Genomic DNA, 24,087 nt, shown 5'->3' with positions numbered 1-24,087 from the left:
TATACCTTTAATTGCGCAGCACACTGCTACTTCAGAATTCTCTTTAACTAGACAACCTGTGTCCCTGTTGGGCTATTTCAGAGATATTCCTTACCTAAACAGAAAAACAGAAGGACCAGAGGGAAGCAAAAAAAGAAGTGGGAGCAACTTTCTGACTTCCCAATAGCTTCCCCATTGACTTATCCCATAGGAAGCTAGCAGGAGGTGCTGAAAAGAACAATCACATGTCTGCGGACAACTACAGTAATATGGTAACACTGAAACAGCCACAACTTTCCCAAATTTTAATCCCATGAGAACTGTAGGTCCTGGATTTTTGGGTACATTTTGTAAGATAGCCCATTTGAGGTACATGGATTCAAAAATTATAGCCCTAGGTTGCACTGTTTATCCCAGGTGAAGGTTACAAACAAACAAACAGGCACAAGAGTTTTAGTAATATATGGACTTTGGAAGTGCTTCAGAAAGGGTACATCAAGAAAAATAAAAGTAAATGAACAGTCTAAGGAAGGACCCATTTTCCCTCCTTACCTTGGCTCAGCACAAATATTGATGAAAAGGCAATCTGGAGCAACATGTTGGCGATACAGCTGGAGACAAGAACCACTGAAGTTTTCAACATCAGAGCTTAGCAAGAGAATTGTATCCACCTGGAGTTGGGAAAAGAGAAATAAGAGAGCTCTGTAACATGGAGGGACACATCACACTGCATGTAGTAAAACTCCAAGTCTGCAGAGAAACTGGACTTTTTATATCTTTCCATTCCCCACCATCCTGTCAGAGCTGAAGAAGCTGCCATTTGGCCAAACTTGTAGTAAAAAATCAGCTACTAATTTGGCTGAACAGGTATTTCTTTTTTTTGCCCTCCCAACGATCAGCTGTTCCGATAATCAGCTGTGCTGGGATCCCCCTTCCTGTCTTACTGCTTTGCCCAGGAGGCTTCCCTGAGTCCCAGGAGGCAAAAAAAAAATGCAGTGTGTGTGGGGGAGGTTGCTGCATGCCCCCCCCCCCCCATCCTGTGCTCCGTTTTTGGCCTCCTGGGCCTCAGGGAAGCCTCCTGGGAGCAAAAACGGCTTCCCAGAAAGCTTCCCTGAGGCCCAAAGCCAAAAAACCAGAGCGCGGGGCATGGGGGAGGTGCTGCAATAAGAAAAGAAGCAGCCATGCCCACCCAGTCAAATGGCCATGCCCACCTAGCTACGCCCCCAGAACCAGTCGTAAAACTATTTGCATCCCACCTCTGATTAAACCTGATGGATTTTTAATTGATCCTTTTGTCCAGCCTGTCCTTCTAATTGAAAGCTTTCTCCATTTTTACCATGGACTTACATGTTCCCGCCGAGATAAGAAATCCTTGATGACGTCCGATGACGACCAGTCGTCACTGTAGTACACTGTATTGTACTGGAAGAAGCAGCATTGGACACATCAGACACTCCTGGATTCATTCTTGTAAATGGGTCAGGTGTAAAAACCAGGATCATTCGTGTAGATAGAACTTAAAACTTATATGCCGTCCCTTAGTGCTTTATAGCAGAGTTCCCCAATGTCTCTGGCTTTACAGAGTGGTTGGGAAAGGGAGAGAGGGGATGGTTTTGCATGAGCAGCCAGCAAGTACACATGTGAATACAGCTCCATTTGCTCAAGCAGCATGCATGCAGGCCTGCCACTCAAGCAAATGGAGCGCGTGTGCATGTGCTCGCCCACTGCTCAGGCAAAAACAAGGATGTGTATGTGTGTGCACACACTCATTGGCCATTGCCGCGGCCTGGTTGCAATCCCCTCACGGCCCCCTAGTGGGCTATGGCCCAAAGTTTGGGAACCACTGTTTTACAGCACTTTCTGAGCGGTTTACAAGATCAGCACATTGACCCCAACAATCTGGATCCTCATTTTACTAACTTCAGAAAGTTGGAAGGCTGAGTCAACCTTCAACTGGTTAGGATTGAATTGCTGACTGTGGGCACAATCAGCCTGCAGTACTGCATTCTAACCACTGTGCCACTAGGTCTCCTATTACTCCATATATATTTTTTTGGCAGCATAATTGTAAATAGATTACAGCATAAATGATTTATTGAGGCCTACGCACAAGAATCTGGACAACTAATAAATTGGCGCTAGATAGAGGTGAATGGAAATCAAGGAGGACTTGTGTTGGAACATAAGGATTCTAAGCTGATGACATATTTTACTCCACTGCCACCAGCCAGCTCTACCTGCTTGTCTCCTACAAAATGAAACTCTACTGTAGATTCACTATCCTGCTAATTGGCCCAGAGGAATCCATGACTCACAGCCCTTCCTATCTTCATGTCACTTTCTCTTCCTACTTCATTATATAGAGGGGAGGAGAGAAGAGGGAATTTGGTTAAATTTTCTCCTATTGTTTTTTGCAATTTTCATTGTGCAAAGTTATACACCCTTCACAAAAAAGAAGAAATTGAAGAAATTAAAATCAGAGAACCTAACTAGGTATAATTTACACCAACCATAGTCACCAAACATCTGTTTGTTTGCTCCCCTTAAGCCCCCTTGTCGATTTACCCAATGTGTGATCATTTATATTTATCTGGATAAAAGCAAAACATGGTGAGGTCTTACTGTGTTCTGCAAGGTTTGCACATCCTTCAACACGGAACCGGTCATGGGAATCGCCCCCACAATGTCTGAAAAGTTGCAGAGGAAAACCTTAGCCTGTTCACAGACTGAATATAACATGGAGCCCAGCAACATGGCCAAGTCCCGGACCTAGGGAAAGAGAGGGAAAAAGTGACATTAAGAGAGGCACACCAACTTACAGCCTTTTGTTTAGTGGCCATTACAGCAGCATTGAACAAAAGTGATGTATGGCTGGCTTCCACACTTACAGCTCTACAGCTCTCCATGGTCATGTGATCGAAATTTGATCGATGGTCTACTGGCATATATTTATGATGGATACACTGTCCCAGGGTCATCTGAGCACCATTTGTAACCTTCCCAGAAGGCTTTTGACAAGCAAAGCCAATGGAGGTAACCATATTCTCTTAATGACTCCATGTGTCAACTCATAAAATATTTCGCTAGTCTTTTAAGAAATACCAGCAGAAAGAGAGGGGGGAAGTTTTCAAAGATAATTTCTAGGCGACCGAAGTTTCTGGCACACAAGATTACAACTGGAGTGTCACGACTCCATTGCTGCACAAGATGGAGCCGAGACACCTAAGACTCGATAATTTATCCCAAGGAACGGACTTGCTTGATTGTATCTGTGTCAGCTGTCTCTGTGTCAACATTAGAATAAGATGGTCTGATGGATAGAGAACTCCGATGAGACAATCCAATAATTAAAGAATCACAATAACATCCTACTCCATGGATGGATGACAAGTGGACAAAATCATGGGTGGTGGTATAGTTAGGAGGTGGGGCCAGAACGGGACAGGGTAAGAACATGAAGGTAAATGGAATCGCCGATATGGGGCTGAGGGAAATTTACCGCATCACCGATACAGGACTGAAAGAAAGTTACTGTTGAACCAAATCAGGAGCTGGGAACCCATGGCTCTGGAGCTGCATGTGGCTCTTTCATCCCTCTGCCTTGGCTCCCTGTCCCCGATTGGCTCCACAATTGATAGGGTTTCAAGTGAGGAAAAAAGACACTGCACTAAGAGGAGACTCTATGGTGGGAGAACCGGACTTCCGGTCAGCGGAGCAAAAAAAACGCCACACTAGGAGACTTATGGCGGGGGAACCGGACTTCCAGTCAGCTCCACAATTGATAGGGCTTCAAGTTGGGTCAGGTAGAGGAAAAAGGACACTGCGCTAGGAGGAAACTTTATGGTGGGAGAACTGGACTTCCTTTCAGGGGAGGAAAAAGGATGCCGCACTAGGAGGGAACTTTATGGTGGGGGAACTGGACTTCCGGTCAGCTCCACAATTGATAGGGCTTCAAGTTAGGTCAGGTAGAGGAAAAAGGACACTGCACTAGGAGGAAACTTTATGGTGCGGGAACCGGACTTCTGGTTGGCTCCAGAATTGAATGGGGGGGCTTCCGGTTAGGACCTTCATGGCTCTTTGAGTGTTTAAGGTTGTCGACCCCTGAACCAAATGAAGGGCAGAAAAATAGGGAGAACTGAATGACAATTGATAAATGTTTACCAACCGTCATGGGATTTTTCTGATCGTTGCAGCTATTCCTGTCAAAAGTTGGACAATACATATTTTTGCCTTGAACACAAGATTTCTCCAATTGATAGCAGTTGGAGATCAAGATGAGAGTCCTTCCAGGAATGGGGTGCATATTATGCTTGACTGATAACCCAACTGCCGTCTCAAGAGCCTGACAGTAGCGTTGCAGGAGCTCGGTGGTGTAGTGAACGACTCTGTGAAATACAAAAGTGAGAAAGAAGAAAGTCTCTATAAACAGAGGGATAGAATCAAGATCACGTGAAGTGCTAATACTCACTTTGCAATGCCTTGGTAAGGCCACACTTGGAATGCTGACATCACAGAGTGCTGTTGTCTTCCCACCAAAGTAGTACCTATTTATCTACTTGCATTTGCATGCTTTCAAACTGCAAGGTTGACAGTTGAGGTAAGGACAGGAGCTCACCCCATCAAGCGGGGTTCAGATCTTGAGCCAGGGCTGCCAGTTCTAGCCCAGCATCTTAACCACTGAACTATCATGTCACCCCATTATTATAGTCTAAATCAGAAGTTCTGACCAGTTCTGGAGAACCGGTAGCGAAAATTTCGAGTAGTTCAGAATATCATCTCTGACTGGCCCCGTCCCCATCTATTCTCTGCCTTCTAAGTCCTAGCTGATCGGCTAGGTCTTTTTTTGTTGCCCTGTACAGGGTAACGGAGCTGGAAGGCAGGTCAGTGGAGTGGGGAGGGAATGGAGATTTTACAGTATCCTTCCCTTGCCACGCCCACCAAACCATACCTACCAAGCCATAACATGCCCACCAAGCCACACCCAAGAACCGGTAGTAAAAAAATTTGAATTTTGAATCACCACTGGTCTAAATCCTACAGCCAATACTTCATTCTCCCTCTCCAGAACGTCTGCTAAGCACAAAGACAAGGACAGTCTACAGACTCCTACCTGGATTTAAGCAGTTTCTTCTTCTCCTTCTTCACCATCTGGAAAATGAGTGGGATCTCCATGCAACCCCGTACATATCGGCGTCTTTCAAAATTCATTGGTAGTTTCAATAGCTTTGTGACCTTTTCGACAAAATATCGGTTATTCGGGAAGGGCTTGTCTAAAAGAAGAGAAAAAGATTCTCAGGGAAACAAGGAAGGAAAGCCTCTGTTTCTTCATTTGCAAATAGATACTTCTATCCATAGGTAACCTAGTCAACCACATCAGCTTTTCAGACTTCATTGACATTCATCCCCCATCGCAAATGAGAGCAAATATACATGTCCCAGGATAATGTTGCAGGATCCAATCTGGGTCAGTTACTGGGACAACAGGTTTTGTCTTCCTAGCTTTTTGTGGGTCGTGCTGGAGCCCATCCTCAGGGAACTTCTCTGTAACAGACAGTGTGCTTCAGGCTATTAGAGAGAAGTTCCCTGAGGATGGGCTCCAGCACAATTCTGAAGGGATGTATTTTTTAAAAATTCAGAATGGGACAAAATGACTTAGAATAGGGGTCCCCAACCTTTTGAGCACCAGGGATTGGTTCCATGGAGAGAGATTTTTCTGCAGATCGGAGGGTGCATGGCAGTGGTGAAATTTAAAATGTTTTACTACCAGTTCTGTGGGCATGGCTTGGTGGGTGTGATGTGGCTCGGTGGGTGCGACTTGAATGGTGTGGCCAGGGAAGGATACTGTAAAATCTCCATTCATTCCCCACCCCACTAACTTGCTTTCCAGCTCTGTTCTCCTGTGTAGGGCAATAAAAGAAGACCCAGCCGATCAGCTGGGACTCAGGAGGCAGAGAATAGCTGGGGGCTGGGCCAGTCAGAGGTGGTTTTTGCCAGTTCTCCGAACTACTCAAAATCTCTGCTACCAGTTCTCCAGAACTAGTCAGAATCTGCTAAATATCACCTCAGATGCGTGGTTTCTCATGTTATCTGCATCCCATGTGTTTATATGGCCAGGTTTCTGGTACGCTACAGTCTGATGTCGGTCCGTGGACCATGGGTTGGGGACCCCAGACTTTGGAGGCTATTTCCAATGGTAGTAAAGAATTCACAGCGATTCAACCCATATTAACTATTCCTCACCTTTTTCCTTAAGTTCTTTTTCCAGGTCCAAAATCACTTTGTAGGCTGAAAGGAACCGGAAAGGAAGTTGTCTGCTGCGGATGACAGAGTCCTGAAAGAAATACCAAAGGCAGAAATAGAATGAAAATTATTAACTTTAAAGGATAGAATAATCTAGTATGAATTTCTCCCAGAATAGAACCTGCAAGATAAGTGGATTTCAGCTCCCAAAGACTCAAGATCAGCCATACTGGCTGAGGAATCCTGGGAATTAAATGTCTAGCATGTTTATCCACCCAATCATGGTAGGGCTTCAGGAACATAAACATCCCCCAAAAAATTTTTTTCCCAAAAGGCAACTGTACATTCTACATTTTTTAAATCTGAAAACGTTTTGCTTCCATTTCAAGAAGCTTCTTCTTGAGTTTTGTTCCATTTTACAGCCTTTCTTACCATAGTTAAGTAAATCACAGTAGTTGTTAAATCAGTAACCTGGTTGTTAAATGAATCTAGCTTCCTCATTGACTATGCTTACCAGAAGGATGCAAAAGAGGATCATGTGACCCTGGGACACTGCAAGTGTCCAAATTTTGATCATGTGACTACAGGAAGGCTGCAATGGCAGTTAAGTGTGGCTTTGGGTGGTTAAGTGTGGCTTTCACTGCCGTTGTAACTTTGAAAAATCACTAAACCAATGGTGTAAATTGAGGATTACCCATATAGATGGACTTACCTTATCCTCAAGGCGCTTTAAAAGATGTTGATGGTGCCTTTCGCTCACCCCAGACTTCAACATGTTCCGCAAGTTTCGTAGCATTGCCATAAAGGGCAGTTTCCTTGAATCTAAGGGGAAGCAAGTAACGGTAGATGGTAATTTTACAGTTGAAACTCAGCAAGCAGAAGTAATATATTTCTTTACTTTCCACACATATATTTAGGCTTGGGAAGTAGAGGAATGGAGTAAAAAGGGGTGCCTCCATGTCCCCCAACAGTTAATATTTTTCTGCTTATATTTTGTAAACTTTTTAGCATCATCTGCTTCTATTACATCCCCTCTGGCTATGATTTAATCCTACTTTCCACTTGCAGTTTACATGATTGCCATTTAAAGGATTGCCATAATTTTCATTATGTTGCTCATCATTACATTGTTATTACCATGATATATTATTACATTCTTTGTTTAGCTTTGTCACTTAAATACAGAAGTGTAATAACACTTCAATACATATAAATTAAAGTGTATGTAAAAGGCATAATTCAGAGTTGAATAAAATTAAAATGTGACTATGTAAGCATTAATAAATACAATCTGCAGTGTGGCATATTGTATTGCAAGTCATATTATGCAATACATTAGAGAGTAAAGTGTAGCATAATGTAATATAAATACAATTATCGCACTCCTGCAATATTTGTTTGTAAAAGTTTCCAAACTTGTTCTATATATAACATCACCCCAATTTCTTTTGATCTTTTCTCATCAAGTCAATTTCAACTCTTAGTAATCACAGGGATTACAGGTAGTCCTCAACTTATGACCACAATCAAGTCCAAAATTTATGTTGCTAAATGAAGATATTTGTTAAGTGAGTTTTGCCCCATTTTACAATTGTTCTCACCACATTTGTTAAGCAAACCACTGCCCTTGTTAAATTAACAACAGTTGTTAAATGACTCTGTCTCCCCCACATTGACTTGCAAAAACCCATAATGGCCACAGGCTGAGAAACCTTGATTTATGACCATTTTTCACACTTATGACCATTGCAACATCCCGTGGTCACAATCTACATTTGTATGCTTGACAGCTGGTTGATATTTATGACAGCTGCAGTGTCCCGGAATCATATGACCATGTTTTGCAATTTTTCGACAAGCAAAGAAAATTGAGAAATCAGATTCGACTTAACAACTGTGTCACTAATTTAACAACTTCAGTGATTCGCTTAACAAATGTGGCAAGAAAGGTTGCAAAATGGGGCCGAACTCACTTAACGAAGTTCTCATTTAACGATATCAATGCTGGGCTCAGTTGTGGCCATAAGTCAAGAACTGCCTGTACTCCACTGCAGGGTGCCTCAAAAGAAATAGTAGAAGCAGAAGTGACTTATGGGAGCAATTTGCATCCTGCTGGTTTCCTCATTGACTTTGCTTGTGGAAAGATATCACAGAAGGTGACACATGGCAATCAAGTGAGTGCAGAACATTGGAACTGTTGTAAGTATGAGCCAGTCGCCAAGCACCTGAATCACAAGCCAGAACTTCGAAGATAAGCAATAGACTTATATACCGCTTCACAGTGCTTTACAGCCCTAAATGGTTTACAAAGTCAGCCTATCGCCCCCAACAATCTGGGTCCTCATTTAACCCACCTCGGAAGAACGAAGGACTGAATCAACCTTAAGCCCCATCAGGATTGAACTCCAGGCAGTGAGCAGAGTTAGCCTGCAATGCTGCATTCTAACCACTGCACCACCAGGGTTCTTGTGAAGACTCGTTATACATACCACTCCTTCAGTTCTATTGTAACTTTGAAAGGTTGCTGGTCGTCCTAAAAGTGCTTTTTCAAGAGGCAACTGGAATGACTTGGTTTTTTTCTTTGAAGACATTTCTTTTCTCATCAAAGAAGCTTCTTCAGCTCTGACTGGATGGTGGGGAATGGAAGCGATGAAGCACCTTCGTGGATGAAAAGTGAAATGTCTTCAAAGAAAAAACACGAAAGTTCAGTTGCCTCTTCAAAAAAGCATGTATGAGACAACCACAACCTAGACGAATGAGAATCTCTACAGACATTTCTACAAGTCGTCATAACTCAAGGACTGCCTCTATTTGGGTTCAGGCTTATTTTCCATGTTTCCACTGTAATTCTGTCTAATCAGCATGACTTTCTGGGATTTTAGTGTCCGATAGTGAGATGAGCACCTGCAAAATGAATGAACGCAGTCAACTCTTCCACATACCAATCAGTTCTTCCCAGACAGCAGCCTTGTTCCCACGGTAGCTCAGTTCTCGATCCCATGTTTGAGGCACCGGCAATTGCATGCGAATGCCAGCAAGGGCTGGGTCCCAGGGCCCTGGCAATCGACTTCGGGAAAAGGAGGGCAGATCTGTGGGGTACCTAGAGAAGAGAAAGACTGTGAACTCAAGGTCTACAAAAAGAAAAAAAAACCTAATGGACCAACTAATGGGTATAATTAGTCCTCCACTTACAACCATTTAGTCAATCAATAAGCATACTGCTGGAAGGGACCTTGGAGGTCTTCTAGTTCAACCCCCTCCTCAAGCACAACAGCCTATACCATTTGAGACAAGCAGTTATCCAGTCTCTTCTTTAAAACCTGCAGTGATGAAGCACCCACAACTTCTGGTGGCAAGCTGTCCTCACTGTGAGGAAGTTTCTCCTTAATTCCAGGTTGCTTCTGTCCTTGATTAGTTTCCATCTGTTGTTTCTTGTCCTCCCCTCTGATGCTTTGGAAAATAAGTTGACTGTCTGTGTGGCAGCCCCTCAAATACTGGAACACTGCTATCATGTCATCCTTAATCCTCTTTTCTCTAGACTATACATATCCAGTTCCTGCAACCATTCTTCATATGTAGTTTTCTCTCCAAGCCCTTAATCATCTTAGTCTAGTAACAATCTTAGTGATTGCTCAAAGTTACAACGGCACTGAAAAAAGCGACTTATGACCATTTTTTATCCTGATGGCCATTGCAGTATCCCTCTGGTCACCGGATCAAAATTCAGATGCTTGGCTACTGGCATGTATTTATGACAGTTCCAGGGTCCCGGGTCATGCAATCACTTTTTGTGACCTTTTGATAAGGAAAGTCAATGGGGGAGGCCAGATTCATTTAGTGACCACAGGATTCATGAACTGCAGTGATTCGCTGAACAACTTTGGCCAAAAAAGGTAATAAATTGGAGAAAAATTCACTTAATAACCGTCTTACTTAAGCAATAGAAATTTTGAGGCCAACTGTGGTCATAAGTTGAGGACTCCCTCTGGAATCTTTTTGGCATTTGTACCAGTCACATTAGCTGGCTCCAAGGAAAAATTGCCGTTCCAAGTCTCAGCATCACCCTCCACTTAAGAGAAAATTATACAGGCAGTCTTGACTTACGACCATAGCTGAGGCCCAGATTTGTGTTGTTAAGTGAGGCATTGGTTCAGTGAATTTTGCCCAATTTTATGCCCTTTCTTGTCCCAGGTGTTAAGTGAATCACTGCAGCTGGTAAATTAGTGGCACTGTTAAGTGATTATGGCTTTTCCATTGATTTTGCTTCTCAGTAGCTCACAAAGATTGACCCTATTGACACTGTGACCATCATAAATATGAACCAGTTGCCAAATGTCCGATCACATGACCTCTGGGATTGCTCTAATGGTCATAAGTGTGAAAATTGGTAATTCATCTCTGTTTTCCAACACCACTGTAACTTTGAATGGTCACTACGTCAACTATTATAAGTTGAGGACTACTTGTACACAACTGGGGAAAACTCGAAACACAGATGCCACACCAGGCTTGCAAATGTGGTTCCAGTTGTGCTAGGCCGTCTCACCTCCGTCCCAAGAGGCTCATGACATGCTGAGCTGGCTCCGAAATATGAAGGCGGTGGATCAAATTCTTCAGGGAAAACAAATCTCTCACAGCTTCCTCTTTTACTGAATCCATCATCTCTTGACTCTAGAGAAGTCAAAGGGCAGAGAATCAAGCAATCGGTGTCTTATAGGAACACTCCAATCCACCTTCTCTATCTAGGTTCTCAGTCCTTAAAGTGCTTTTTTCAAGAGGAAACTGGACTTTGTTTTTTCTTTGAAGACATTTTGCTTCTTCAACTTCTTGGATGGTGGGGAATGGAAGGATTTATATTCCTTGCAGGCAGCTGGTCATTTGCATTCTTTTGGAGAGAATCATTAAGGCCACTTGGAGGTTTATCTGTGGCTTCAGAATCACCTGAGTAGTGCGAGCCTTCTTGGCTGAAGGATGTTTTCTGCCCTTCACTGTGAAGGGACAGTGAAGTGTCCCTTCACTGCTGGTGTGATGACCCCAGGTGGGATACAAAACAAACACAGTCACAGAAAATAGATGAAGCCCCTTTTATTCCTTCACTTTGCTTCCAAGCTCCAAATATTCTTGACGGAAATCAAAAAACTCCCAAACAAACAGTTACAAGAAGAAGGAAAAAAGCAACACAAACCAGGCAAGGTAAGGGCTGGAGGATGTCCACAGATAACACACACTGGGAAGGATGCCAAACTCAGAGAGGAACCCTAGAGATATTTCCACGCTTTGTTTCGAGCACTCACCTGTACGCATGTCCGATCTCTTATTCAGTTGTCACAGCTGCAGCCCATGAAGAGGATCAAGGCCCTCTCCTCCTCAGTAGACCACATCTCCCCCTTATCCTCTCCTCCCTATGTGCCCTAAGATGGAGAGGGGATGGGCCTGGGTCCTCCTTTGACTGCTCAGCTGCCCTCTGCCCTTCCTCAGCCTCCTCCACAACCTCCGGAGCCACACTTCCACTCCCTGTTGGCTGTTCTTCTCCCTCAGAGTCAGTCTCCACCAGGGGCATGACAGATGGAGACAGGTGTAGGCTGTTGGGGATGAGTCTGTGTTGTCTGCATCTCAAACTGAAGTGCAAATAGTTTCTGTAATCTGCATTTTTTTCTGGAAATCCACTCACACTTGTTTGTATCACTCAGGTGACCCTGAGGACACAGATGGCTCAATGACTCTCTAAAAAGAATGCAAATGACCAGCTGTATGCAAGGAGTATAAATCCCTCCATTCTCCACCATCCAGTCAGAGCTGAAGAAGCTTCAGGGATGAGAAGCGAAACATCTTCAAAGAAAAACCAGAAAGTCCAGTTGCCTCCTGAAAAAGCACCTTTGGGACTCCCATCCACCTTGAAAATTTCTTACATTACAAACAGACATGTGGGGAGGAGTTAATCTCAATGCATGCTTTGATAGTATCTGAACTTGAACTGTTCAAAATGATGGACAAAACTTAGAGGGATATCTTCCTCCATTCCCCCCACACAGACACATCCCAAGAGCCCTTACTGTTTTCTGCAAGGCTTTATATCTTGCTGCAAACACTGGGTTCCGGCCTAGTTTGTGCTTTTTCCAGTTGTCCCAAGAGGTATTTCTTTCACTCTGTTGAAAAAAACCCAAACTTCTGAAATCAATACTCTTGTCTGTCACATGTTAGAAGAGTCCATACTAGAGATATATTTGATATGGAGGCTTAGATAAGCCTTCATTAGCACAAGCTAAGTCATGATGAATGGAATAACAGAGTTGGAAGGGACCTTAGAGGTCTTCTAATCTAGCCCCCTGATCAAGTAGGAAACCTTATACTGTTTCAGACAAATGGCTGTACAGTCTCTTCTTAAAAAGCTCCAGTGATGGAGTACCCACAATTTCTGAAGGGAAGCCATTCCACTAGTTGATTGTTGTCACAGTCAGGAAATTTATCCATCGAATAGAATAGAAATAGAAATGGAAATGGAAATGGAAATGGAAATGGAAAAGGAAAAGGAAAAGGAATAGGAATAAGAATAGAATAGGAATAAGAATAGAGTAGAGTAGGAATAAGAATAGAGTAGAGTAGAGTAGAATAGGATAGAATAGAGAACAGAATATAGAATAGAATATAGAATAGGAATAGAATAGAGGGATAGGGATAGGGATAGGGATAGGATAGGATAGGATAGGATAGGATAGGATAGGATAGGATAGGATAGGATAACAGAATATAGAATGGAGTGGAGTGGAGTGGAGTAGAATGGAATGGAATAGAATGGAATAGAATAGAATAGAATAGAATAGAATAGAATAGAATAGAATAGAATAGAATAGAATAGAATAGAATAGAATAGAATATAGAATATAGAATATAGAATATAGAATAGGTATAGAGTAGATTAGGGATAGGGATAGGGATAGGGATAGGGATAGGGATAGGGATAGGGATTAGGATAGGATAGGATGAGTTGGAAGGGACCTTGGAGGTCTTCTAGTCCAACCTTCTGCCTAGGCAGGAAACCTACACTACTTCAGACAAATAATTGTCCAATATCTTTTTAAAAACTTCCAGTGTTGGACCATTCACAAGTTCTGGAGGCAAGTTGTTCCACTGATGAATTGTTCTAACTGTCAGGAAATTCCTCCTTATTTCTAGGTTGCTTCTCTCCTTGATTAGTTTCCACCCATCGCTTCTTGTCCTGCCTTCAGGTGCTTTGGAGAATAGCTTGACTTTCTCTTCTTTGTGGCAGCCCCTGAGATATTGGAAGACTGCTATCCTGTCTCCCCTAGTCCTTCTTTTCATTAGACTAGACATACCCAGTTCCTGCAACCATTCTTGCAACCTTGCATACCCAGTTCCTGCAACCTTAATTCTAGGTTGCTTCTCTCCCTGATTAGTTTCCATCCATTGCTTCTTGTTCTGTCTTCAGGTGTTTGGGAGAATTAGTTGACTTCCCCTTCCTTTTTTGTAGCAGCCCCTCAAATATGGAACCCTGATACCATGTCACCCCTAGACCTTCCTTTCGTTATACTACACATAACCAATTCCCGCAATAACCAAAATTCAGAGAACACCAAGTACCTTTCATTTTAGCCTTGGGCCACAAATATTCTCCTTTATTGGTAGAGCCAGGCCTTCAAGCTCTTATGTCTGGAGAGTAAGAGCTAATCTCATCTCAGGGAATAAGATATTCCAAATCACAGAGAAGGCTGTTATTCTGGACTTTGTCAGCTGGAATTCCTTGACTGACAGGATCTGCAGCACACTTCCTCTGCCAGCACAGGTGGGATGGGGCTGTGCAACAGGGGTGAGATGACTCCTCAAGTAACCCAGACCCATGCCACAAAGGGTAATATTATGGGTAATAACTAACATCTTGAATTGCACCCAGAATCAAACTGGCAGCCAGCGCAGCTCTCAAAACAATGATGTAACACGGGCCATTTTAGAGGCCCCAAAGACTGTCCATGCTGCCACACATATTATCAAAATTAGTGCAGGTTTTATCTCAAAATTGCTGCGCGCATCCCTTTTTTGAATGTTTGGACATGTTGATGCAACACCCGGAAAAATACGGCATACTTTGCTTAATCCTCCAGGAAAAATTGAAGGCAAATGAGGTCCTGACAGAAGAACATCATGGCTTCAAAATCTAAGGAAGTGGTTTCGACAAAACTTTTTCAATGTGGCTGTTGATAGGATTGCCAATTTTCAGTGACAGATATGGCAGGAGGAGGGGGGAGGGGGAGGAGGAGGAAGGAGGGAGGAGGGGGAGGAGGAGGGAGGAGGGAGGAGGAGGAGGAGAGGAAGAGGAAGAGGAAGAGGAAGAGGAAGAGGAAGAGGAAGCGGAAGAAGAAGAAGAAGAAGAAGAAGAAGAAGAAGAAGAAGAAGAAGAAGAAGAAGAAGAAGAAGAAGAAGAAGAAGAAGAAGAAGAACAACAACAACAACAACAACAACAACAACAACAACAACAACAACAACAACAACAGAGGAAGAAGGAAGAAGGAAGAAGGAAGAAAAATCCCTTGTGGATTTTTCAAAGGACCATCAATAGGTCAGAATGCTTGGGAATCTTCCATGATATTACAGCGATTCAGATCAAAGAAGGAAGGAAGCTGCCCGCTTACAGCTTTAAAAAGTCTTGCAAACTTCAAAGTTCAGTATTCTACCTTTGCAGCCTTTGGCTTGTGACGTTGCTTGCCCCGGCTCTTGCGTGTGTTGTATTTGGCCAACTGATAGGCATCAAACTGCCGGAACTTGTCAGCCATCCCAGCGCGGAGGCAGGAAGGCATAGGAGCCAGTGTTCCTTCTTCCCCTGCTAGGCTCTGCACAGAGAAGGGAAAAAAGACACCATGTGGCAAATCAGAATAACAGAGTTGGAAGGGACCTTGGAGGTCTTCTAGTTCAACCCACTGCTCAGGCAGGAAACCCTATACCACTTCAAACAAATGGTTGGCCTGTCTCTCCTTAAAAACCTCCAGGGATGGAGCATTCACAACTTCTGGAGGCAAGCTGTTCCACTGGTTAATTGTTCTGTCAGGAAATTCCTCCTTAGTTCCAAGTTGCTTCTCTCCTTGATTAATTTCCATTCATTGCTCCTTCTCCTGCCCTCAGGTGCTTTGGAGAATAGATTGATTCCCTCTTCTTTGTGGGCAGCCCGTGAGATATTGGAAGACTGCTATCATGTCACCCCTAGTCTTTCTTTTCATTAAACTAGACATACCCAATTCTAGCAACAGTTCTTCATATGTTTTAGCTTCCAGTCCCCTAATCAACTTGGTTGCTCTTCTCCTCACTCTTCAATTAAGAGAGTTCTATCTGCACTTAAATCTGGAATTCCCTACTGAAAAAAATGTAGGAGAATATGGGATTTGTTCTCACTTGATAGAGCTTGGCCACTTGCATCCAGTCCGACGGGAGCTGTACCACGTGGCAAAAGTAGCGCCGCACATGTGGGCGGCAGGGTTGAAGGTAGGAAGCCAATGCAAGGAGGAAATTAGCCGTACTACGGATGTTCAGTTCTTGGCGGGCATACAAGGCAACCTGAGCGAAGAGACAGAGATGGTACAGGTGGTCAAAGACCTCTCCTAATATTGTTAGGAAGACGAGGAATCTTAATACTTAATAACACCAGTTTGTTAATGTTTAATATTTAGCTGTATTGCGAAATTTAGGTATCCCTGCTCAAATTACGCTTTCAAGCAGGGGTGGGATTCTACAGGTTCGCACCTATTCGCTAGAACTGGTTGTTAACATTCTAAGCAGTTCAGAGAACTGGTTGTTAGAAGAAATTACTGGCCTAATCCTATAAGGAAGGCAGGAAGGAAACATTCTGGTGTTGCTTACAGAAACTGACTCTCCATTATTACATTCTTGGCAGGACTAGACTTCCTGTCTCTGGAACGTCTCTGGAGTTTTTTCCCCCTCCTTTTCTGGTACTTTGCTTGTGTGGAGTGACCATTCAAAGTTACAATGGCACTGAAAAAAATGACATATGACCATTTTTCACACTTACGACTGTTGCAGCATCCCCACAGTCATGAGAGGCCAGGTGAGGAGATGCATACCTCGATGTGAGTGATATTGAGTTGGCCACATCCAGCCTATATCATGACCACCAAGCCATGTCCACCCAACCACATGACCACCAAGCCATGCTTACCACCTAAGCCATGCCCACAGAAGCGATTGTTAAAAAATTTGAATCCCACCCCTGCTTTGAAGAGTTCCTAAATAAACAGCTGCAGGCAAACCACAACATAATTCTGCAAGTTTGAAAGCACAATTGCTACTTATGTGCAGACATTTACAAATTCAAAAGAAGAAAGCGGTACAATGACAGGTGCAAAAGCTTGGATGCCCTTCTGGTCGGAATTTTATAATAATTTTGTTTTGCGGAAATAAGAGTTTCAAAATATTCTCTGTAATCAGCTAAAAGCTTTTCTATCCTGGCATTTGGAATACTTTCCTACTCTTCCTTGCAGAAACAGGCTCTGCGATGGCTCAGTGGTTAAGACATTGGACTTGTTGCCTAGAAAACCAGCAGCTGGGTTCAAGACCCAAGTGCCACACGATGGGCGTGAGCTCCCGTCCTCGCCCTAATGCGTGCCAAACTAGCAGTTAGAAAGCATACAAATGCAAGTAGGTAAATAAGTATCACTTCGGTGGGAAGATAACAGTGCTCTATGATGTCATGCTGGCCACATGGCCGCAGAAATGTCTTCTGACTGTGGCCTTGAATCAAAGATGAGCATTGCTCCTAAAGTCTGCAAGAACTAGAGGAATAAAATCTTCTAGTTCAAAAATATCCTTAGGTCCCCTTGCACATGCTGTATGTTTAAATTGTCCGTAGTACCCAACTACAGGGACTGGAAGAGCCATTCTCAAGCTTTTATCTGAGAATCATAGGGTTGGATTGCGGTGACTCATGAGGTTAAGATGCTCTAATGACAATCAGCAGGCTTGCGTTAGAGACCTGGTTGCTGCTGTGGGATAGGGTGAGCTTCCGTCACATGTACCACCTCCAGTTTAAAAGCGAGCAGCCATGAGTTGATAAGTGTGTACCACTTCCATGGGCAATTGAACAGGGATGTGAAAACAGCCCCCGGCTTCCGGTTTGAGCTTCTTTGGCAACACACTGAAACCTCATCTCTGCGAGGCTTCAATCCGTGCTCACCGCTGGAGTGCCCCGAGCCGGCTGGTTTCGGGGCTAAGCCACGCCGTAGAGGTGGTGGAGAAGGGGGAGACTGCCCTCAGGGTTGAGGAGAGCCGCATCTCTCCTCCCCAGCTGGCCATTACTCCCTTTCCCGAAGGTGGTTGTAGCAGTGGTCAGAAATGGCCAACACAAAGAAGAACTCAACCGGAAAAGAATGTGCAGGAGGAAGATAAGAAAAGAAAGTTTTGGTTGACCAGGTCAAACAGCAAAAGCAACAAATAAGGTACCCTGGAATTTAAATTTAATAACATTGTTCCCAAAGAAGATTTTGAAGCTGTGAAGGAGAGAGAGAAGGGAAAGGATTAGGTTTTTTTTTTCTTCCCTTCCATATATTGACAGCTAAGAGACTTAAACAAGAAATTGAAAAAAATCCACTTTGACATTAATAGGCATCTAAGCTGAAAATAAAAGTCAAAGGGATAATAAAGATTTCTGGACATTTAAAAGTTTTTAAAAGCAGGAAAGGAGAAAAAAAAGAATAAAAGGGCAGGATCTAGAAAAATGGAGGAGACTGCCTGGAACTAAGGAATGGAACTGTAACTAAAAGGAACTTACAGTGAAATTTCAACAAGATTCCTCAAAGATACATCTTAATTGAAACTTGGTAACAAATAATAGAACCCCAGGAAGAGAAAGTGGAAAAAAGAAGCAGAAAGAAACAGCCTTGGATTATTTGGATTGCTTGGTGATTTTTGGTTTTTGCATCTGGATGACTAAAATTAACCGGGTCTTTAAAAGTCTTTAAAATGGTATCACTCTTAGAAGAATTGAAAAGGGGACTTTAAAAATGGAAAGAAGATGCACAAGAAGGGAGAAGTTCTTTTGGCTTCGTATTTCAATTCTTGGAAATGGAGATCTGGAACTATGAGAAACAAGAAATGCTTGCAGAACAAGAAGATTGGGACAAAGAAGAAGCCATCTTTAATGATCAAATAATTTTAAGTGGGGGGGGGAGAAAAAGGGGGAAAGAGAGTGAAAGGTTTAAGACTAGAAAAAAACAACCAAAAAGAAGAATAATAATTTGAAAGGTAAGTATAATATTAGAAAGCAACAGAAGAGGCAATTACAGATGAGAGAGTTAGAAGTAGAGAGACGAGGGGGTAAAGGGGGAGGGAGATAAAGAGGGGGAAGAAGGCAAGGAAAAGAAGTTGTAAAAGACAGAAACAAGAAATGGAGAAACAGGGAAAAGATATAAGGATTGTAATCATAAGCTTGTTTAGAGATAATGGGTGAAAATTTAATTGCAAAAGGGATTTTGCAAAGGTACATAAGATAGCATTGTTATATTATAAACAGAAATAATTTTAGAAAATATGATTAAAATGATGGATAAAATATTTACTGTAATGTAGTTGAATGTTTGGTAATAAATAAATGAACTAAAATGATTGAGAAAATTAAATGGGAACGTTTTTAATTATTAGTAATGATTTATAAAAATATAAGTGAGAAATATGGGGAAAAAAAGAATTAACTATGGAAAGTTTATAAGTGTTCCCAAGGAAGTATGATATTTAATTGAAAAGAAATGTTAAAGATGTTAAGATTTTAATGAATATTAATGATAGAATTGAATTGGAATGGAATGTGTGCTTTATTTACATATATATATAATTTTTTCTTTTTAAGAATATAGTGTGTATTTTAAGAATGTACCAAGCAGAATTCAATTGGAAGTTATGTATTATATTGAATGCTATAATCTTAAACGTATACATTGAAGCTTAAATAAGGGTTTGAATGGATAAAATTAAAAGATATAATGGTGTCATACTCCAATTGGTAACTACAGGGAAAAAATTTTTTAATAAGAAAAGATAATATGAAATTGAAACAGGACAGACAAAAGTATAAATATAATGATTTGATTGAGACGAGATAATTAAAATAAAGTTGAGAAAATTAAAAGAGGGGAAAAACTATGTAGAAAATATAAAAGGGTAATAAGATATGGAATAGAATATAAAAATGAGCATGAAATTGAGTTTGGTGTCTGTATGAAGAAGTGATAACCTGGGACCATGCTATTTTCAAAAAAGATGTTTCATTTGTATTTTGCTTTTGTGAAAACCCAAATAAAACTTAAAAAAAAGAAGAAAGAAAGCAGCCCCCAACTGGGTGTCCTCCAGGGCAACAGTGATGCTACCATTCAATCCCTTCAACCCAGAAGCACTTCATACTTCTGATACGACCAGTGATGTGATTAAAATTTTTTACTACCGGTTCTGTAGGCGTGGCTTGGTGGGCGTGGCAGGGGAAGGATACTGTAAAATCTCCAGTCAGAGGTGGCATTTGCCGGGTCTCTGAATTACTCATAATTTCTGCTACAGGTTCTCCAGAACTGGTCAGAAGCTGCTGAATACCACCTCTGGATACGACTGTATAGTGTTGGAAGACCACACTCCAACTATCTGCTCATTGCAGGAATCCTCACAGAACAAATGGCTACCCAATGTTTTCTTGAAAACCTCTCTGTTCATGGTTGATCTGAAGATGTGTTTCAGATCATCTGACTAACATGAGTCTTATAATAATAGCCACTTTAAATTAAAGGTTTTGGTTACTCTACGATGCCCACAACAACCATTCACCACAATGACAAGCAATCAGATAATCTCTTAAGTTCAGGGACATCCATGGTACATAGCTGCTGCTAATGCCTTACACATCCCATCCCACCACCCCCCAACCCTCAAGCCCATGCTCCACAGCCTCCTTTCATACCTTGAGGATGAATTCTGGTTCACATTCTGCTAGACTCTTACATATTTTCATCAGTTTCTTCTGTAACAACCCCGGAGGATTTCCAAAATGTGCTCCTTCCACCAAGGAGCAGCAGACCATGCTTAAGAACATTAGCTAAAATTTAAAAAAAAATGGGGTGGGAGGGAGGATTTAGAAAATTCATGGGAATTTCCTCACCAATTCTTAATTAGTATAAACACAGAGAAAAAGAAATCATGAGAACTTTTAAAAAAAACAAAAACCATCCCAGACCAAAACTGAAAACTGGAACAAAAGAATGCAGAATGTTTTGTTTAGTGACCATTCCAAGTTACAACCGCACTGAAAAAAAGTGACTTATGACTGTTTTCAACTTCCACAAATTCTCTAAATTCTAATCCTGCCTTGAACACCAAAGCCGTCTGGCTACCCTGGGGCCAGTTTCTCTCTCAGTCCAGCCCGCCTCACAGGATTATTGTGGTGGTGGGAAAAAATAGGAGTAGGAATGAGCACAGGTTGTCCTCAACTCGCAACCATATGTTTAGTTAAAATGGCAAGGAGAAGAAAAAAGTGACGGGTGACCAGTTTTTCGTACTTATGACCCTTTCAACATCCCTATGGTTACATGGCCATAATTCCGACCCTTAATAACTGGCATGTATTTATGACGGCTGTAACGGAGTCATGTGATCCCTTTTACAACCTTCTGACAAGCAAAGTCAATGGGGAACTCAGATTTGCTTAACAACCATGTTACTAACTGAATGACTGCAGTGATTCACCTAACAATGGTGGCAAGAAAGGTCGTAAAGTGGGGCAAAACTCACTTCTCGCTTAGCAACAAAAATTTTGGGCTAAATTGTAGTTGTATGTTGAAGACCACCTGTATTTGTAGCTCAGGGTTGAAATGAAGGGTCTTTGGTGCTCTTTGAGCCTGCTTGTTTTCTTGTGGACGTATCAATACCAAAATAAGGTAACATCATCGGTGCCATCCCAAAGCTGGACTTTCTGGTTTTTCTTTGAAGATGTTTCACTTCTCATTCAAGAAGCTTCTTCAGCTCTGGAGAATGGAAGGATTTATACTCCTTGCAGACAGCTAGTCATTTGCACTCTTTTAACAGGTTGTAGAGGCCATCTGGAGATTTATCTGTGTCATCAGGTTCACCTTTTGAATAGAGTCCACATTTTGCACAGAGAGAACCACTGGTTTGAAAGAGGGGTTAAAGAGGCCATCTATGACGAAATTGAGCAGCTCTCTCTCAACAAAAGGGGAGGGATACGACATCACCTATCTCCAGTCTACAACACAGTCCTTTCAACGGTTCCAAGAAGGCCCCATACCCATTTGCACCCCTCAGGTGACCCTGAGGACACAGATAAACTTCCAGGTGGTCTTAACGACTCACTAAAAGAATGCAAATGACCAGCTGTTTGCAAGGAGTATAAATCCTTCCATTCCCCACCACCCAGTCAAAGCAGAAGAAGCTTCTTGGATGAGAAGCAAAATGTCTTCAAAGAAAAAACAAGAAAGTCCAGTTGCCTCTTGAAAAAAGCACCTTTGAGATAACCATGACCTGGATGACTGAGAATTTCCATAGACAACATCAGTGCTAGTTACATAACAATGATGTTACCTTGTTTGGGTAATGAAACGTCTGCAAGAAAGAAAGCTCAGACAGCACCAAGGCACTGTCCATATTATTTTTGCTTGCAAAGCTTTTATTTGTTTGAAAATATCCACCAAGGTGAGAAAGATCAAGTCACTCTCCAACAGTAGGAAGTGCTATTACTGCAGCTTGTCGCTTACCTTCTTCTCTTTCACAGCTACTCCTTCATCCTCCTCCTGTATCTCAGACCCCAGGGTGTCATCCTCCTCCTGTAACTGCTCAGACTCATCCTCGGGCATTGCAAGGACATATTCTGGGATGTCGTTGAACGAGTCCACTTCGTCCTCATTTTCCTTCAGCTGGGCAGAAGAAAAATACAAGTCACCATTAAGCCACAAAGTCAAATCAGTCTTCAAGCAAAGGCCACCCACTAAATCTAAAAGAAGGCAATGCTGCTATTCAGAAGTTTAGAATGCAATTTCCTCCATTTGTTTTTCTAGATCTGCTCCCGCAGCATGTACTGCGTGCCGGTGATGCCCATCCAAGCTACGTAACACAGGTAGTCCTCGACTTACAACCACAACTGAGCCCAGAACTTACATTGCTAAGTGAGAAAGTGGTTAAGTGAGTTTTGCCCTCATTCTACGACTTTTCTTGCGCCGTTTGTTAAGTGAATCGCTGCATTTGTTAAATTAGCAACACGGTCATTAAGTGAATCCAGCATTCCCCTTAACTTTGCTTCTCAGAAGGTCGCAAAAGCGGATCTCGTGACCCCTGAGACACTGCAACCATCATAAATGTGAACCAGTTGTCAATGTAAATCACTTGACCAGGGGGATGCTGCAAAGGTCATAAATGTGAAAAATAGTCGTAAGTCACTTTTTTCAGGGCCGTTGTAACTTTGAACGGTCACTAAGTGAACTGTTGTTAAATCAAGGACTACCTTTAGAGGAATTATTTCTTAAACAGCTGGTACCAATGTGGGGAGAGGGAGCTCTCAGCCCCAACTTGCCTTAAAATGCATGGAAAGGATGTTGAAGCACAACCAAAGATGGGAAACCATCAGACAAAAAAGTAATTATAAAATAAGATAACCTTTATTGTCACTTTTTTTCTGTGAGCACACAGGCACACATTAAAAATCAAAATTCTGATGCCCATTCTCAAAAGAAAATCATCATGATTTTAGCCATTGTCTGAAGGCCTCTTCTGTCAACCAGCCAATACCGTCCTAAGTTTTCTTTTGCCCATTGGTCCTGCGATCCTTGCTGATGGATACCATGAAGCCTCCTCTGGGAAGTAAGAAAACTGGTCATGGAGAGGATGCGTAGCATCCCTGACAATACTGCAGACCCTGGTCAAGCATTGCTTATATGCCATGTCCCAGTAATTCAAATTTTTTTACTACCGGTTCTGTGGGCGTGGCTTGGTGGACGTGGTGAGGCTTGGTGAGCGTGGCAGGGGAAGGATATTGCAAAATCCCCATTCCTGAGGGAAGGTTACTGCAAAATCTCCATTCCCTCCCCACCCCACAAACCTGCTTTCCAGCTCCGTTCTCCTGTGCAGGGAAACCAAACAAGACCCAGCTGATCAGCTGGGACTCGGGAGGCAGATAATAGATGGGGGCAGGGCCAGTCAGAGGTGGCATTTGCCAGTTCTCCAAACTACTCAAAATTTCCGCTACTGGTTCTCCAGAACTGGTCAGAACCTGCTGAATACCACCTCTGCCATGACCTGGATAGAAGGAAGTAAACTTCCAATAATCTTTTCTGCTGTCCTCACCACTCTCTACACAGCCTTATGGGCTCAAAGTTAATGTAAGCTCCCAAGTAGAGAAATCTGTTGCAGGGATCTGAAATCAGGCATGCCTGCAAGAAATACCCATCAGGTGAACCCTAAATCAAAAGTGTCCATTTCCAGGATGACATAATGCAATTTCAAGGAAACACTTATCTCTAACCTGTTCCTGACAGGTGCCATGCATGCAATAAATCACGCTTTACATTTCTTACTCAGTTCGCTGCCTAGAGCCACCCTCTTTAACTCATCTCCACACACGCCTTCCTAAATCTTGTGCCCTCCAAATGAATGTGTGGATACTACAATAGTAGTAGATGTTGCAATCCATTTGGTCTCCCATTAAGCAGTCCACTGACGTTGATCTGGAGCAGGAAAATCCTTAGCTTTGAGCGTTGATGATTTTCCTATGTGTAGAAACTAAGAAAGGTCAGTCAAGATTAGTCCTTGGTTGGGAAACTACAAGGAAGTTCTAGTAGACTACTTGGAGAAATACTTCAGCATTTC

The 24,087-nt window shown here is 42.4% G+C and overlaps 1 protein-coding gene across 6 annotated transcripts in view; it reads right to left on the bottom strand.

Annotated features, from left to right (window-relative positions):
- TEP1 (telomerase associated protein 1) overlaps window positions 1-24,087 on the bottom strand; it is a 96,309-nt gene that overhangs the window by 61,523 nt on the left and 10,699 nt on the right. For 5 of the 6 annotated variants that reach the window (XM_087916397.1, XM_087916399.1, XM_087916400.1 and 2 more), the window contains 14 exons: window positions 21,984-22,142; window positions 20,177-20,311; window positions 15,619-15,780; window positions 14,907-15,062; window positions 12,273-12,365; window positions 10,766-10,890; window positions 9,162-9,319; window positions 6,932-7,041; window positions 6,220-6,310; window positions 5,090-5,249; window positions 4,145-4,364; window positions 2,602-2,748; window positions 1,327-1,401; window positions 532-650 (listed from right to left, as the gene is read on the bottom strand). In XM_087916397.1, coding sequence (XP_087772523.1) covers window positions 532-650; window positions 1,327-1,401; window positions 2,602-2,748; window positions 4,145-4,364; window positions 5,090-5,249; window positions 6,220-6,310; window positions 6,932-7,041; window positions 9,162-9,319; window positions 10,766-10,890; window positions 12,273-12,365; window positions 14,907-15,062; window positions 15,619-15,780; window positions 20,177-20,311; window positions 21,984-22,142 — 1,910 coding nt within the window. The remainder of the gene's footprint in view (window positions 1-531; window positions 651-1,326; window positions 1,402-2,601; window positions 2,749-4,144; window positions 4,365-5,089; window positions 5,250-6,219; window positions 6,311-6,931; window positions 7,042-9,161; window positions 9,320-10,765; window positions 10,891-12,272; window positions 12,366-14,906; window positions 15,063-15,618; window positions 15,781-20,176; window positions 20,312-21,983; window positions 22,143-24,087) is intronic. The other variant, XM_087916402.1, reaches the window with a different exon arrangement.

The sequence above is a fragment of the Pseudonaja textilis genome, chromosome Z, assembly GCF_049901715.1.
Source record: "Pseudonaja textilis isolate UNSWEBS1 chromosome Z, rPseTex1.2, whole genome shotgun sequence".
Taxonomy (NCBI): domain Eukaryota; kingdom Metazoa; phylum Chordata; class Lepidosauria; order Squamata; family Elapidae; genus Pseudonaja; species Pseudonaja textilis.
The sequence above is the reverse complement of the archived record's forward strand: the minus strand, read 5'-3'. Positions and strand labels throughout refer to the sequence as shown.